The sequence below is a fragment of the Sarcophilus harrisii genome, chromosome 2 (genome assembly GCF_902635505.1).
Source record: "Sarcophilus harrisii chromosome 2, mSarHar1.11, whole genome shotgun sequence".
NCBI classification, from domain to species: domain Eukaryota; kingdom Metazoa; phylum Chordata; class Mammalia; order Dasyuromorphia; family Dasyuridae; genus Sarcophilus; species Sarcophilus harrisii.
Window position 1 is genome coordinate 422,690,247 of NC_045427.1, and position 17,430 is coordinate 422,707,676.

The 17,430-nt window shown below is 33.3% G+C and overlaps 1 protein-coding gene across 4 annotated transcripts in view; it reads left to right on the plus strand.

Annotated features, from left to right (window-relative positions):
* The window catches only part of PHF20 (PHD finger protein 20), a 132,644-nt gene that overhangs the window by 21,658 nt on the left and 93,556 nt on the right, over positions 1-17,430 (plus strand). For 3 of the 4 annotated variants that reach the window (XM_031953920.1, XM_031953919.1, XM_031953922.1), the window contains 2 exons: positions 6,137-6,251; positions 16,292-16,463. In XM_031953920.1, coding sequence (XP_031809780.1) covers positions 6,169-6,251; positions 16,292-16,463 — 255 coding nt within the window. In that variant the 5' untranslated portion in view covers positions 6,137-6,168. Of the gene's footprint in view, positions 1-586; positions 729-6,136; positions 6,252-16,291; positions 16,464-17,430 lie in introns of those variants that run through there. The other variant, XM_031953921.1, reaches the window with a different exon arrangement.

Here is a 17,430-nt window from a genome sequence, read left to right on the forward strand (position 1 = left end):
GAGGTAACTATGGCTATTACACATCCAAGCTTGAGCCTTTCATTTTCAGGTGATAGAATAAGTTGGCATTAATATTTGCTTTTATTACTCATTGTCGCTTAACCAAAAAATGTTATTGATATTTTATATGACCTACCAGTCCCATTCTACTCTTTTCCTCATTCTCTCCTAAAAATGATATTAATTTCCTCCAATATAATAAGTAACCAATATATTGAGAATAAAATGCTGACAAAATCTGATGTTATATAAAGTGTTTCACAGCCATGTTCCCCCACTTCTGTACAAAAAGATAGACTCTGTAAGAGTCTCTCTATGATAGGTACCTTCTTGTTTTTCTTCTCTGAGGTCAAGCTTGATCATTATAATTTTATGATTGTTTTGTTGTTTCATTCATTTACATATTTATTTAAATTGTTTTGCTGGTTTTGTTTTACTGTATTACTTTTTATTAGACACTTTTCTTTGAATTTTTGTTTAGTGTTTCCACACCATCAAAAAAACTTGGGGCAGCTAGGTGGTGCAGTGGATAGAGCACCAGTCCTGAAGTCAGGAAGACCTGAATTCAAAGACACTTAACAACTGCCTAACTGTGTGATTCTGGGCAAACCACTTAACCCCAATTGCTTAACCCCCAAAAAAGAACTTGTTCTCACACTGCTCCACAAACCGAGGAAACCTTATGCTGGACAATGGCCTTACAGATTCATTTATTTATTTTTTTAGGGGTGAGTATGTAGTATTAATTTATTAATCCTGCTTTATTGAAGCCTGAAATTTCTTATTCTCTTTTTTTAATCCTTCTTTTTTATTTTTTATTTTTTTAATAATAGTTTTATAATTTTCAAAATACATGCAAAGATAGTTTTCGACAGTCATTCTTGTGAAACCTTATGTTCCAAATTTTTCTCCTCCTCTTCTCTCCACTCTCCTCCCCTAGAGAGCAAGTAATCTAATATATGTTAAATATGTAGTTTTCCTATACATATTTCCACATTTATCATGCTGCACAATAGTCCATAAAGACATTACTTTGAAACTTTGTTGTTCTCAAATACAGTGGGACCTTGTCTGTACCGCTGTCAGCCTTGGACCTAGTAACCCTCTATTCCTGGTTTTTCCTTCTACCTCCTTTGTTCTAAGCACTTATGGGTGAAATGGAGTGATTTTTAGAATTGGGTATTATCTATATTCGAGGAGTACTCCTTAAAAAGTATTATATACAGAATGCTACTTAAAGTAGTCTTTTTTATCTTGCTGCCAAAATAAATTTTTCTTTGCATGGACTTGATTCTTCCTCTGCCTCCAAATCTTGAATGCCTATTGTGTCCCAAAAAAATTTCAAATTCTTTTACTTGCAACCAAAGTCTTGGTATTCTACCATTCTTTCCAGTCTTATTTCATATTAATTTTCTGTGTATTCTTATTCAAACAAACAACTGCTCTCTTACTTTCCTCTAAAAACCACCCAAAACCCCTTAAACCTACATATCTATTCTCTAAGCCTCCAAATCAGTGCTTAGGCTATTTTCTATTTCCTTCTCTTCATCTATGAAACTTATAATTTATTTTATTTTCTATTTATTATAAACAACTGTCAACAAAGACAAAGAATTAAGTAAACCTACAAAAAATAGGAAAACATATTTCATATAAACCTTCCACTCAAATGGTTCCGTGATCTCATAAATTTAGGAAATTATCTCCAACAAAGTAGATCATAAACTATGTATACTTGCCCTTCCTGTGCTACTTCTGCTCATGTTTTCACAAAAGTTCAACTCAAGAATCCACTTAATCTTCTTAAGGCCCTCTTACTCTACTCCTGAAATAGGGAGGGTGACAGTAGAATAGCCTGGCTGTCCATTTGCCATTCCTCATTCTTACCATGCTATTAGTCCATTTCCTCTTCCTATCATAAAGTACCCTCAGTGATGTTTTTTATTACTTTTCTTTAGCTTTCTTTAATTATTTTTTATTCCAGACTTCATTTGTCTTTTTGTCACCCACTGGACTCATTTTTAATTCCTTGTAAACTGTTATATTCCATGTTTTGCATGTAGATTGATTTAGTTTTTGCTTTCATGAGAAGTTTGGGGATTAAATAAGTTGTATCTTGAAGGTAATCAGTCTCTCTTCCTTTTTCATTCTGGACTTGTCTATATAATAAAGGAATTCTTAACCTCTTTAGTCCTTGGCAATCTGGAAAGACTGCGGAAGCCTCAGAATAATGTTTTTAAATGTGTAAAATACATAGAATTACAAAGGGAACCAGTTATATTGAAATACAATTGTAAAAATATTAAAGAAGTTTATGTCTCATAGGTGAAGAACTTCTTGGTCTTTCCCATATGTATTATACTATAGGACAAATTCAGTAGTACTTCTGTATTATACCACTGTTAAATTGTGGGGGTTTGTGTGTGTGTGTGTATAGGCATATTTATACATACATACATAAATATACAAATACCTGTACTTTATTTTTTTTGTGTGTGTGTCTTCTGTCATATATATTTTTTTAATTTTATTTAATAGCCTTTTATTTACAGGTTATATGTATGGGTAACTTTACAGCATTAACAATTGCCAAACCTCTTGTTCCAATTTTTCACCTCTTATCCCCTCACCCCCTCCCCCAGATGGCAGGATGACCAGTAAACACCTGTACTTTAATTCAGATAGTTCATCTGAATGCTTGTTGAAATTGAGGTAGTAGATATTTTTCATCCATTTGATCTTTTCTGAATGAATGCAGAGGCCAAACATCTTTGGTTATAGTTTATATCTAGGAAGATCTGCAATATTTTGGGGTTTAATGAATCAGCACAATTTCATCTTCAAACAGCACCTGGAGAACTTTTACATATTTTACCATTGTAAAAGAATTCATTTTTGACCAAAAATGTGTGCTGTGTTGTAATGTTTGGGATTGCTCTCTGGTGGGTCTCGGGATTAGTGGGGGAGTGAAGTGAAGGAGACAGGAGAGCAGCCTGGCTGGTCAAAGATGGAGTCTGGAGTCTGGAGTCTGAAGTCTTCTCTGTGGCTGAGGTCTCTGTAGCTGTGAGATTCCTCTGTCTCTAGGACTCCCTTAAATACCCCACCACAACTACATTACGACACCACACTGGGCATGCGCAGCTGTAGAACATCACATTACCACATTACCCTAAATATAAGCCAACTAGATTGACCATATCATTACATTAAAATAAGTATGTGCTTAGAGAACCACCATCTCACATTCAGTAGGTACTTAATTACAAGCACCCTGCTTAGATTCAAGTATACCCTTTCAGAGTTCCCACCGCTACACTGTGTCTTCTATATTGCATTGACAAATACATTTGGAGAGCATGTCTTCCTGTTTTATACCTCATCTGATGTTTAATATAAAAGTGTCATTGCTTAGGGTTGTTTCTGTTATATCTTCCAAGAAATTTTGAATGAGTAATTTTGATGTATGGATAGTAGATGCCTTATTTTAAAAACCTATAAGACAGCTTTAAAAAATCAAGTGCTTTTTCATAACTAACTCAAAAATTACTCATAAAGATTTTGTATAAGTAGGCAAATAAACATAATATCAGCAGTTATTGTTTTCTTGGTTGCTTTAAGAAATTTTTTTTTTTACTGATATCTTTTGTTTTTATGTCACATTTCCCAGTCTTTTGTCTAGTTCTAAAATACCCCTTTCAAAGAGCTTTCCCTTTTAATACAGAGTAAAAAGGAAGGAAAAAAAGTTAAGTAAATTTAGTTCACATATTTAAAAAGTCTGACATATATGCAGTGTCTAACAGCCATAATCTGCGTATAAAAAAGATAGGTGATGTGCCTTCGCTTGGAGCTAATCTTGGTCATTATAATTTAATAGTGTCTAGATTTAATTTTTTGATATGGGGCTGCTAAGCTGAGGTCAAATCTGACCTCAGACACTCAATACTTCCTAGCTGTGTGCCCCTGGGCAAATCAGTTAACCCCAACTGCCTCAGCAAAAAGAAAAAAAAATTTTTTTTGATATTATTCTTCTCATTTACATTGTTGTAATTACTGTGTATATTGTTTTCCCAGTTATAATTAATTAACTTTCCTATCTTGGGAGTTCAGGCCCTCATTACTATCTACCTGGATTATTGCCATAGTCCTCTAACTTTCTTACATAACTTTAGAAATGCATCTTTCACATAGCTGTGTGAATATTTTTTCTTTTGCATAAATCTGGTCATATCCTTTCTCAAAATTCTTTAGTAAATGTCAAACAAATTTGAAATTGTCTGACATTAAAAGTCACTCACAATTTAATTACACCTTATTTTCCCATCTTCAATTTATATTTCTTCCTTCTATTCTCCATCCAAATCCTTTCTTTCTCCCCAAACTCAAAACAAATGAAAAACAACCAACTCTCTCACTGCTTTCTTGAATCTCTCAGCCTAAGTCTGCTTTTTAGAGTAAACACAATAGCTTAATAAGAACCTTCTTTTCTTGTCATGTTGAGGGTCTACTTTTTCTTCAGTTGACAGAAATTTTTAATCATACACTTAATAATCACTCGGGTCAAATGATCAAATATATGCAACAAGGAATAACATCTTTTAATATTTAATTGTATTGATATTTTTTGTTTCCAAGTTACCTTCTTTTTCCAGGATAATCCCACCTTTTTTCCTACACATTAATCTATCCTTTCTAATGTACATTTTTTAAAGAGGGGGAAAAAGATTCATTTTAATCCATATTAATCATCTTTTATAGCAATGCAATATGTAATAGATTTTAAAGGCATAGAGTTAAGGCATGCAGTTTTAGGATTTACCAAAATAGAAGCAAATAGTAACAGATGACCAAAAAAATATATTTTTTTTGTTGTGATTCTTTCCAAGTTCTCTTGAATTTATTCCATTTTATATTCTCTCATATATGTATGAGAACATATGGACTCAAACATATCTAGATGTCCAGCATTTTTTTCAGTCATGTTTGACTCTTTGTGACCTATTTGGGGTACTGGAGTAGTTTTTCATTTCCTTTTCCAGTTCATTTTAGAAATGAGGAAACTGAGGTAAACAGGGTAAAGTGACTTACCTAGGGTCACAGAGCCTGTAAGTATCTGAGACCAGATTTAAACTCAAGCCTGCACTTTATATACTGTGCCAGATAGTTGTCCCATTTATCTAGAGATATGTATCTATATTTAGGACCCTTCCCCAACTTTCCTTTGAAGCCCAAATTGAATATTATTTTCTCTAGAAAGTTTCACTGATTCCATGGGTTGGTAATGAATGAACTAGACTTTGTCTGGTATTTTGTTTTGTAACTCCTGACTGTGAGAAAGTAGTTGATTCTGATGTCCCACTTGAGAATTCTATTAAAGAGAACAGAAGTTGATATTTAATCGGGAGATGGTCATTAGTGATGACAACAGAGTGATGAAAAGTGATTTGGTAGTCTTAAAGAAGTAAAGAAGAGGTAAAGGAAGAGGAGCAGCTGATGAGCATTGAAAATAGAAGTTTGGGAGAACCACTTGGTTTGATAAGAGTAGGATTAGAGAAAGCTGAGCATTCAAAAATAAGATTGCTCATCTTTTGTTTCTCTGTTATTTTTATTTCTAAATGTCTCTTCCTCCCTTTCTCAATGAGAGAACTCTCTCTTGTAAAAAAGAACAAAAAAAGTTTGAGCAAAACTAACCAAAACATGAATGGAACATGACAGTCTGGCAGTGTAATAGAAATTATAGTGCCAGAATAGTGGGAAAAGTACTGCATTTGAATGCTGACTCTTGCCACTTACACCTGTTTGACATGTAAACAAGTAATCTTATTTTGTAAAATAAGGGAGTTGGACTAAATGATCTCTTCCTAAAGTCCTTTCCCACTCTAAAGCTAGGGGTGTATGTATTCTTCTATACCCATTTCTGCAAAGAAAGGAGAGGGAGATACATTTTGAGCTGAGCATTTTTGAAGGTAGAAGGGAAGAAAGTGATGGAAAAAGGAATAGTAACAAGTGAAGTTCCATATACTTTCTATATGTATTGTTTTCCTGAAGCTTGTGTTTTGAATGTTGCCAGTTTATGTTGCTATTGATATACTTTAAGTAGATTTTAAGATGTTTTCATAAATATTTAATTGGCTTTCAGGAGAAGAAAAGCAACCTTGTTGATGACTCAAAATGACAAAGCATCCACCAAACAGAAGAGGGATCAGCTTTGAGGTGGGAGCCCAGTTGGAGGCCCGGGACAGATTAAAAAACTGGTATTTTATCCTTTCCTCTTTTCTTTTTTTTTCCTCTAAAATAAAAGGGGATTTGTATGGAGTTTTTGGTCCTCAGAACCTTGAACCTTTTGGTTCAAGATCATTTCAGTAGGGCAAGGAAGGACCCACTAAATCATTATCATATCCATATCACTCCTATTTGTCAAGGCTAAGAATATCAACTTGTTGGTTTTATTTCAATATCCTATTGTTGACTTTACCTCATCTGTCTTAAATTGAGTTCATTATCTTTTTCTGTCACACTTTCCCAATTTGGTGTTCTTCATTTTTCTTCTTTCTTCAAATTGGGCAGAGGGCTGGAGTTGGATACATCATATATTTTTTAAAGCATTTAAGTAAGGTAGAGCACTATAATAGGTATTTGTCAGAGGGGAGGACAGAAATGAGTGATAATAATAAAGATAATAATAACAAACTCACATTTACATGCTACTTTAAGGCTTGCAAAATGCGTGTCCATGATGTAGAACAAGCATTATTCCTATTGTCTAAATATAAAGAATGCGGCTCTAATAAGCTTGATGACTCTGTATCCTGGATGACATAGCTTAGTTTAGAAATGTCTGACTCTAGTTAACTTGATGTCATATTTAGCATTCTGTCTATTGCAAAGTCAAAGCTTCATAATTGTTTGTTGTTTGATTGATTATCCATTATCCCACAACTCTTGCCCTTGTGGAGTTTATATACTTATCAGGAAATTTTTTTCAGGGAATATATAACATACACACAAATAACTGCCAATAATACAAACTAGAACATTATATGTGTAAGAGAGGATACAAACTAAATATTGAAAAGTATCATAATAAGTACTCAAGATAGTCACAACAAAATAAAGTTGTAGGACTTCAGAAGCAATGGAAGATCCTATCTCCCTTACTGTCCTGTCAGATTTCCCTAACATTGGTTTTTTCAAGCTTTAGTCATCAATACTTCTTTATTGTTGTTCCTTGATCTTCCTTTATCTTTATCCTAAGATCCAGAACTAGTTCAGAACATCTTATAGAAAGTTTTCCCTTATTTTAACCTTAATCTTCATTGATGATATATTTTCTTTTGCTTTTTCTTGCCTCTGTTCCTATAGGAAACCTTGATAGTAACTAACTAGTATCTAGAATTCTAGCATAGTAAGATATTCATAGGAGAATGTAGATAAGTAGAAATGATACTGGAATTTAAATCAGAGGGCCCAGACTTAATTTTAGCTTTTCTGTTAATTACTTAGGTGATGCTGAACATTTTTCCCCTCTGGGACTCAGTTATTTCCTCTCTAAAATCATGGACTTAGATTAGGTGACCTTTTCTATACCTTCCATAGAGTGGTAGCTCTATAATCCTAATAAGTAAATTAGCCCTTGGTAGACCTGATGTCACTGTCACCTTACTGTTCAGTGGTAATAATCTCTAGACCACCAGATGGCAGTGTTTCCATTAGAAAATTAGAAATTAGATTAAGCTAATGATCAGGAAAAGAAAATTTGAGTTGGGAGTAGGAATTTGAAGTGATTATGAATACCAAAATAATAAGCATATTTTAAGTTCCGATAAAAGTCAAAGAACACTGATTATTTTGTTGTTTAAAAAAATTTAGAAGACTGATTTAGCTTCTTAGTAATTAGTTTTTGCAATAAGGTAGCTTTGTTACACTGTACATTTTGTAGTGAACAATCTTTTGTTGAAAAAGATGGAATTAATTGAAAATCAACATAACACCAAGAATATATTCAGCTGAGCAGATTCTAGGGTAAGTCCTATAAATACAAATTTATATTTTTAAATGAAGAGTACAGAATTTTACTTCAGAAAGAAAAACAGGCACACAGTTCACCTTTGAAAGTACCATGCTGAATTTTTATGTAAATACACTATATGTAAATACACCAGTATATAAGAGCACAATTCAAAAGAAGAAAAAAAAAGAGAGAAAAGGACTCACATGTGCAGAAATATTTGTAGCACCTCTTTTTGTGGTGACTAAGAATTGGAAAATGAGTAGATACACATCAGTTGCGGGGAATGGGTGAATAAATTATGGGATATGAAAGTACTGGATTTATTGTTCGGTAAAAAAATAATGAACAAGCTGATTTTAGAAAAGCCTGGAAAGATTTAGCAAATTGAAACAAGCAGAACCAGGAATACATTGTACACAATAACAGCAAGATTATAGGATGATTCACTATGAAAGACTTGATTCTTCTCAGTGGTTCATTAATCCAAAGCAGTCCCAATAAACTTTGAATAAAAAATGCCATTTGTCTCCAGAAAGAGAATTATAGAAATTGAATGTTCTGTTTTGATTTTTCTCTCCCAACATGACTCATAAAGAAATGTAAATTTACAAAGTTAATGTACATGTAGAACTAGGAAAAAAGAAAACAAAAGTTAAAAAGAGAGGGAGAGAGAGAGAGATCGAGATCATTGGTAACTGGGGTGGGGTGGGGTGGAGGGGGAAAGACAAGAAAAAACAACTTCTGAGCAATTGGAAATGTCCAAAAATGGAATGGGCTGCTTTCATGAAAATTCCTTTGTAGTAGAAGTCTTACAAAAGTTTAATATGATCAGTTACTCTTGGTATAGTAGTTAGGATTTGTGATTGGAATAGGAGTTAGAATGGTGAGTTTATAGGTCCCTTCTAGTTCTTAGATTGTGATACCATTAACTGCGTAGTATAATAATTGATCATAGTGATGACTCTGAATCATCAAAAATTTAATTGATCACCAATATGTTATTTCCTTTGGTAGAAAAGTGACTTTATTTTACTTTACTTTTTAAAAGTTTTATTGATGCCTTATTTTTTATAGCATTTCTTAATAATAAACTTTCTAGGGGGAGCTAGTTGGTGCAGTGGATTGAGCATTGTCTCTGAAGTCAGGAGGATCTGAATTCAAATCTAGTGTTAGACACATAACACTTACTAGTTATATGACCCCGGGCAAGTCACCTAACCCTAATTTTCTCATGTACAAAAAAGAAGAAAACAATATATCTCCTATAAAGGAGACAGGAAATAAGCATTTATATGATGCCTGTTATCTGCTGGGTACTCTGCTAAGTGTTTTTATAAGTATTATCTCATTTAAATCTTACAACCCTGGCAAGTAGGTGCTATTATTATCCCCATTTTACACTTGAGGAAACTGAGGCAAATAGATTAAATGACTTCACTGATTACACAACTAGTACATGTCAGAAGCTGAATTTGAACTTCAATCTTCTTGACTTCAGACTCAGCACTCTTATCCACTGTATGGATGCTTCAAGAACTCTTATAACTAAGAAGAAATTTTGATAAAATTATGTCTCAGCAACCACATCTGATGTTATAAGCAACATTTTATATTTCTGGTCCGCCAGCTGTACTAAGAGGAAAGCATATTTCATTAATAGTGAAAGGGATGGTTTTAGAGAAATTTAGGAAGAGTTAGAATTGATTTAATGTGTAGTGAAAATGAGAACAATTTATATGCTATCAGCCATAATGTAAAGACAACTTTGGAAGACTTCAGAATTCTGATTGATGGACTGACTGACCGATCACCTTTCCTAAGTCTTTATTTATTTATTTTTTATTTAATAGCCTTTTATTTACAGGTTATATGCATGGGTAACTTTACAGCATTAACAATTGCCAAACCTCTTGTTCCAATTTTTCACCTCTTACCCTCCCCCCCCTCCCCCAGATGGCAGAATGACCAGTAGATGTTAAATATATTAAAATATAAATTAGATACACAATAAGTATACATGACCAAACCATTATTTTGCTGTACAAAAAGAATCAGACTCTGAAATATTGTACAATTAGCTTGTGAAGGAAATAAAAAATGCAGGTGTGCATAAATATAGGGATTGGGAATTCAATGTAATGGTTTTTAGTCATGTCCCAGAGTTCTTTCTCTGGGTGTAGCTGGTTCAGTTCATTACTGCTCCATTGGAAATGATTTGGTTGATCTTGTTGCTGAGGATGGCCAGGTCCATCAGAACTGGTCATCATATAGTATTGTTGTTGAAGTATATAATGATCTCCTGGTCCTGCTCATTTCACTCAGCATCAGTTCGTGTAAGTCTCTCCAGGCCTTCTCGGAAATCATCCTGTTGGTCATTTCTTACAGAATAATAATATTCCATAATATTCATATACCATAATTTATTCAGCCATTCTCCAACTGATGGACATCCACTCAGTTTCCAGTTTCTAGCCACTACAAAAAGGGCTGCCACAAACATTCGTGCACATACAGGTCCCTTTCCCTTCTTTATAATCTCTTTGGGATATAAGCCCAGTAGTAACACTGCTGGATCAAAGGTTTCCTAAGTCTTGGTAACAAAGTGTGCCGCTGTCTCTTGACTTTGCACATTGAGACATAAAATTTGTGGACATGGCCAGTGCTGGAATTTCTTTTGCTTTGCTGTTATCTATATCCATATGTATATATGAATTGATAGGTATATTTGTACAAGGATTTTTTGCTTTCTAGTACCTCTTTCCCTTAATGAGACTCATTCCATATAATTTTTTTTTTCCTGAGGCAATTGGGATTTTAAGAGACTTGCCCAAGCTCACACAGCTAGGAAGTGTTGTGTCTGAGATCATATTTGAACTCAGGTCTTCCAGACTTCAGGGTTAGTGCTCTAACCACTGTGCCATCTAGCTGCCCCAAGAATATTTTTTAAAGGGGAAAAAAATGAATGAAGAGGAAAAAAAAAACCTCTTTAGCAAAACTGATAAAACAACAAATTTTGGGGTTTTGTTTTCTTATTCAATTTGTAACTTACATTTTATTAAATTATTTGATCCATTCACATGTAAAGTTATAAAAGTTAGGTTTGCATTTTTGTACTTGTTTCTAATATAGCTTTCTTCTGAATTGTGATTTTAAAATAATCCATCCTCTATAAAGATATTATTGTTTCTTAAGTTATTATTATTTTTGCTTAAGCAATTGAGGTTAAGTGAGTTGCCCAGCATCACACAGCAAGGAAGTGTTAAGTGTCTGAGGCCAGATTTAAATTCAGGTCCTCCTGACTTCAGAAGTGGTGCTCAATCCACTGCACCATCTAGCTGCCCCTCTTAAGTATTTTTGCTTAATCTGTTTTAAGGAACTCTTATTTCCATAGGTTCTTTACTAAATGGTCAAAAGATAATGAGCAGGAAATTCTCAGAAGAAATGTTATCAAAAGTTAGGTGAAAAAAATGCTCTAAGTTGGTACTGATTAGAGAAATGCAAATTAAAACACTTCTGAGATATCATTTTTTTAATTATAGCTTTTTATTTACAAAACATATGCCTGGGTAATTTTTCAACATTGACTCTTGCAAAACCTTCTGTTCCTTCTGTTCCAACTTTTCTTCTCCTTGCCCCCACCTTCTCCCCTAGATGGCAGGTAGTCCAATATATGTTAAATATGTTAAAGTATATGTTAAATGCAATATATGTATACATATTTATGCAGTTATCTTGCAGCACAAGAAAAATCAGATCTAGAAAGAAAGAAAAAAAACCTGAGAAGGAAAACAAAAATACAAGCAAACAATAACAGAAAGAGTGGAAATGCTATGTTGTGGTCTACACTCATTTCCCATAATTCTGAGATATTTTATACTCATCAGATTGCCTAATATGACAGAAAAGAAAATGATAAATGCAGGAAGGGATGTGGAACTTACAGGGCACTAGCAAGGAAGCTGGGGTTAAATAACTTGTCCTGGGTCACATAGCTAGGAAGTGTAAAGTGTCTGAGGTCAAATTTAAAGTCAGGTCCTCCTAATTTGGGCCAGTGCTCTATCCACTGTGCCATCTAGCTGCTGCCCACTAATACATTTTTGATTGAGTCTTGAACTCAATTAGCCCTTCTGGGATAACTTAGAGCAGTGCCCATAGGGCAATCAAATTATGCATGCCGTTTGATCTAGCAATATCACTACTAACTCTATATTCCAAAGAGATCATTAAAAAAAAACAAAACAGGAAAAGGACCTAAATGTATAAAAATATTTTATTTATAGCTGCTCTTCTTGTAGTGGTAAAAAACTGGAAATTTAAGGGATGCCTATTAATTGTGGAATGGTTGAACAAGTTGTGTCACGTGATTGTGATGGAATATTATCGTTCTGTAAGAAATGATGAGCAGGATGATTTCAGAGAAACCCAAGAAAACCTGCAAACTAATAAAAAATGAAGTGAGCAGAACCAGTACAGTACAGCACTATACAAAGATACAGCAATACTGTAAACTAAATAGAGTCAATTATGAAAGAATTAACTACTCTGATCAGTACAATGATGCTGCATAATTTCAAAGGACTCATGATGAAAAATGTTACTTATTTCCAGAGAAAGAATTGAGTGCAGATTGATGAATACTCATTATTTTGTGCCTCCCTCTCCCCAACATGGCTAATACAGAAATGTTTTAAGTGACTTCACAATTTTAATGGACATTATATTGGTTGCCTTCTCAATGGATGGGGAGGGGAGAGAATCTGGAACTTAAAAAAAAAAATGCTATAAATGAATGAACATTTTTCCATTTTCCCTACTCCACATTCCCCTAGTTTTTGGAGTTTATTAATTTCTTTTTTCATTCTTCCTTTTACATAATTTAAGTCTTCTCCTTTTTCTTATTCCATTAGTTGATCGAAATCCTCCTTTTCTCTTTTCTCCTTAAACATATTTTGTTAGTTTTGAAATATTCTGTCTCTTTAAACAATTTTGTTACTTTATCTTCACTATTTTTCCTTTCTATCTACTCTAAACTTTTATTCTTTCATTCATGGTCTTTATCCATCTTTATTTATTCTTTAGCCTTTTCTTATTTCCTCATGGAATTAAAACCTTTTCTCTTTTGCTTCTTTGGAGAGATTTGCTAAGGCAGATTCAAGTTTTTCAATTCTGTCAATTATTTCTCCTGCATATGCTATATACATTTTGCTTTGAAGATTCTTATTTCTCTCTTGTGCCTTTCGGAAACATCTTACTATGATTCCATATTCTCTTGGGACTACAAAGTTTTTTCTGCCTCATCCTGTATTGCTTCATTTTTTTTTTTTTTTTTTGTCTTAATAGTTACTTAGAGATTTCTGGGCCATCTTCCCTTTTGTTATTAATAGCTAACCTGTTAATTTATCTGTGTGCACTCAAATTTTCTTCTGAGATCTTTGGTAACTTCAATCTTTTTTTTTTTTTTTTTTTTTTTAATTCCCCTATATCATCCAGTTTCCGATTCCTTTTCTTTTGATAGCCAGATCCTTTGAAGGTTGGAACTCAAAAGGTCTCTGCCTCTTCCCACACTCACTTGGGAATTCCCTTTTCACTAGCCTCAGTACTTAAACCAAATAACTTCAGTGAGTACAGAACTCACTGCTAGATTTTAGTCTCCTTTCCTTCTGGCCAGGTGAAGCACTCCACACAATGGCAGCCTCTCCAGTTCTCTCTGTTCTTTAGTCCAATGGCTGAGATGTCCCAGTTTGACCAAACTTCTGATTTTTTATATCTCCAGCTGCCTTTCTGGTCATTAATCACCAGTATCCCACAATGCTATATTGCCACAGGATATCTATTATGAAAGCAGTGCCACTTTGGAAGAGTCAATTTCATCCCTCCTGGAAGGTGGCATCAGTGGGGCCTGGCATTCTTTTCAGGGGGATGAGATGCCAGTAAATTCCCCTGAGGCGTGGACCTCCAAGAGAAGCTACTAGCTCTTACTTCTGGCTACCTAGACCTCTCTCTTTCTCTCTCTCTCTTTTTTTTTTTTGGTGAACTGAAATTCTGTTTATTTAAAAAATGCTTGTGTGACCAATCTTTTTAATATCAACTCCATTACTAGTGCTGAAATCCTTTCCTTTCAAAAAAAGAAAAACATAATCTTTGTAACAAGTATAGTGAAATAAGACAAATCTGTGTCATATCTAAAAGTAGGTCTAATTCTTCACCTGGACTTTTGATGACTGATCTGTCAGGAAATGGGTGGGTAGTCTCCTTTTTTTATTCTTTGGAATAGTGGTTATCATTGTAGAGATCAAACTTACAGTCTTTCAAAGTTGTTTTTCTCTGTAACATTATTGTTACTGTATAAAATTTTATTCTGAATTATTTCATGTAAGTCTTCCTAGGTTTTTCTGAAACTTGTCATTTCTTATAGTGCAATAATATTCCATTAATTCATATATAATGGCTGCTTTCCTGAAGCTCCTTATATATTTATCATTTTCCTGTTTTGATGTGAGAGAGAATGTCACATCTGTTTTAATTTGTATATCTCATTATTTAGGATTTGGAATTTTTTTATATGATTTAGGATTTTGAATTTTATTTTTATATGATTGTTGATAATTTAGATTTCTTGCTTTGAGAACTGCCTATTCATGGTTTTTGATTAATTTACTTATTGGGGAATTACATAATCAAATCAGGTCCTTTATTAGAATTTTATCAGAGAAACTTGTTTACAAATGTTTTCCCCCAGTTAATTTTTTTCTTCTAATTTTAAGCATATTGATTTTGGTTTTGTACACTATTTCAGCTTTATCAAAATTATCCATTTTATCATCTGTGATTCCTACTTTTTCTTCTTCACTCTCCTAATTTGTTTATGATGTGAGCTTTTACATTTAGATCTTTCTATTTGAAGTTCGACATGTTTCCAGTGTATTTTATTTTTCTAAATACATGCAAAGATAGTTTTCAACATTCATCTTTACAAAATCTTGTGTTCCAAAATTTTCTCCTTGCTTTCCTCCCTTCTTCCTTTCCTAGACAGAAAGCAATTCTTATATTTGTCATGCCACACCAAAAAAAAAAAAAAAATTAGATCAAAAGGGAAAAAAACGACCAAAAAATACAAACAAACAAACAATAACAAAGATGAAAATACTGTGCTTTGATGGACATTCACTCACCATGGTTATCTTTCTGGATACAGATAGTATTTTCTATCACAAGTCTATTAGAATTTCAGCTTTATCAAAATTATCCATTTTATCATCTATGATTCCTTATGTTTTTTCTTTACTTTAGTTTTTTTTTTTTTTTTTTTTTTTCCCTTCTCCATTCCTTGTTTTCCATCTCTTGCCTAAGGGAAGATGACATTGAGCATGGAGCCGCTGAGTGACTCTGGTTGCCAGCCTGTGGCCTGCCCATGTACTGGTCCCTGTAGATATTTTTATATTCTCTGAGCAACTCAACCCCATAGATTTGCTCTGACTTTGGTGGGATCTCCTGCAAAAGTCAAGTTAGCTCAGTAGCCCATTTCTCAACCAATGGGATTCTATATTTTGTATGGACCCTCATGCAGAGTTATGGGTAAATCTACCAATCACATTTTGTATTTTTGGCCTACTCCACCTATATTGTTAAAGCACTATAGAACCAAGACTCTGGAGGAAGGAAGCATTTTAAATTTTGAGAAAGTTTTGAAGTTTATTTCATTTAGGGGCCCAGAATCTTTTAATGAAGTGCCATTGGCTCAGTGGTTTTTCTTGTAGATTGGACAATTTTGAAAATTTTCACACATCTTACAATATTACTGTTATTATGTACAGCAGTTTTTTCTTATTCTTCTCATTTCACTTTGCATCAATTCATATATATATCTTGTATATATTTCATATATCTTTCCAGGTTTCTCTGAAAGCATCTTACTAATTTTTTCTTATAGCATAATAGTATTTCATCACAGCCCTCTACTACAATTTGTTCAAGTCATTTCCTGCTTGGTAGGTCTCCCCTCAGTTTTCAAAGCTTTGTATTTCAAAAAGAGCTGTTATAAATATTTTCATATATATAGATCCTTTTCCTTTTTCTTTGAATTCTTTGGGGGTATAGACTTAGTGGTGGTATTGCTGGGTTAAGGATATGCCTGATTTTATAGCTCTTCGGCAATAGTTCCAAGTCTCCAGAATGGTTGGATTAATTCAATAGTATATGTTTTGAATATTCTAACATTAAATGGTGTTCTGTAATTTTAATTTTAAAAGTAAAGGTTTTTTTTTTGTTTTTTTTTTTGATTAGGTATCCAGCTCATATACAGGAAATTGACTATGAAGAAGGGAAAGTACTCATCCATTTCAAACGTTGGAACCATCGTTATGATGAATGGTTCTGTTGGGACAGTCCTTATTTACGTCCATTAGAGAAAATACAGTTAAGGAAAGAAGGGTTACATGAGGAAGAAGGATCTTCTGTGAGTAGAAAATTACATATTTTGTGAACTTTCATTCTTGGAACTAGCTGATTACTAGGAATTTGGCAATATATGTTGACTCTTGGACAATAACTCACAAAAAATGGGTTCCTCTTGTTAAAACACAAGATGTTTGATCCTGAGGCTATTGAGATAGTTGATAAAGTATATCAGATGGCCATTTGAGGTTCATGATGTGGAATGTAGCTGAAAAAAAATTTTTTTTTAACAAACTCATCATTGGCTATATTGGTAGGGAGCCATTAGTAGGAAGTGTTTTACTTCTAAAGACAATTCAAAAAACTCATTTTAGTCAAAAGCTTCAGTCAAATTCCTGAACTTTTGTCAAGACTCCTACCTAGGAGTCACTTATCAATACTTATTGATGTTCACTTCTATTTGTTTACAGTTTTATATTATTTTTCATTTCCTAAAGAAATGACAGTGAGAAATGAAATGATCATAAGGGGAAAGATAGATATTTTGTTCTTAGCATGTATTTTTAAATCTCTAACATTTTTATAATATTTTGAATCTTCAAAGGTCTTTATTATTTCATTTGATAACACAATTTTGGGACGCATATATTATCTCCATATTACAGGTGGAGAAACAAGCACAGAAAAGTTATAATTTGCCTAACGATAATATAGTTAAAAACAGAGTAAGGACAAAAGTTTAAGTTTCTAAGTACTTGGACTAATGTTCTTTTGCTTCAAATACTATTTATACTATCATTTACTAATTTATTACTCATTTACTTGTACCTTTTATGTAAAAAGTTCCTTTTTCTAGATTCTTATTTAGGAACATCACTAGACCTTGAGTTATATTCATATTTCAAAATGCTAACTTAATGCATGAAGCTGTTTGGAATTATTATTGTGTAATTGGCAATAATATTGTAAAAATCCAGTGATGACAATTTTGGAGGTAGTAAATTGTTCATGGGAGTAGTGAAATTTAG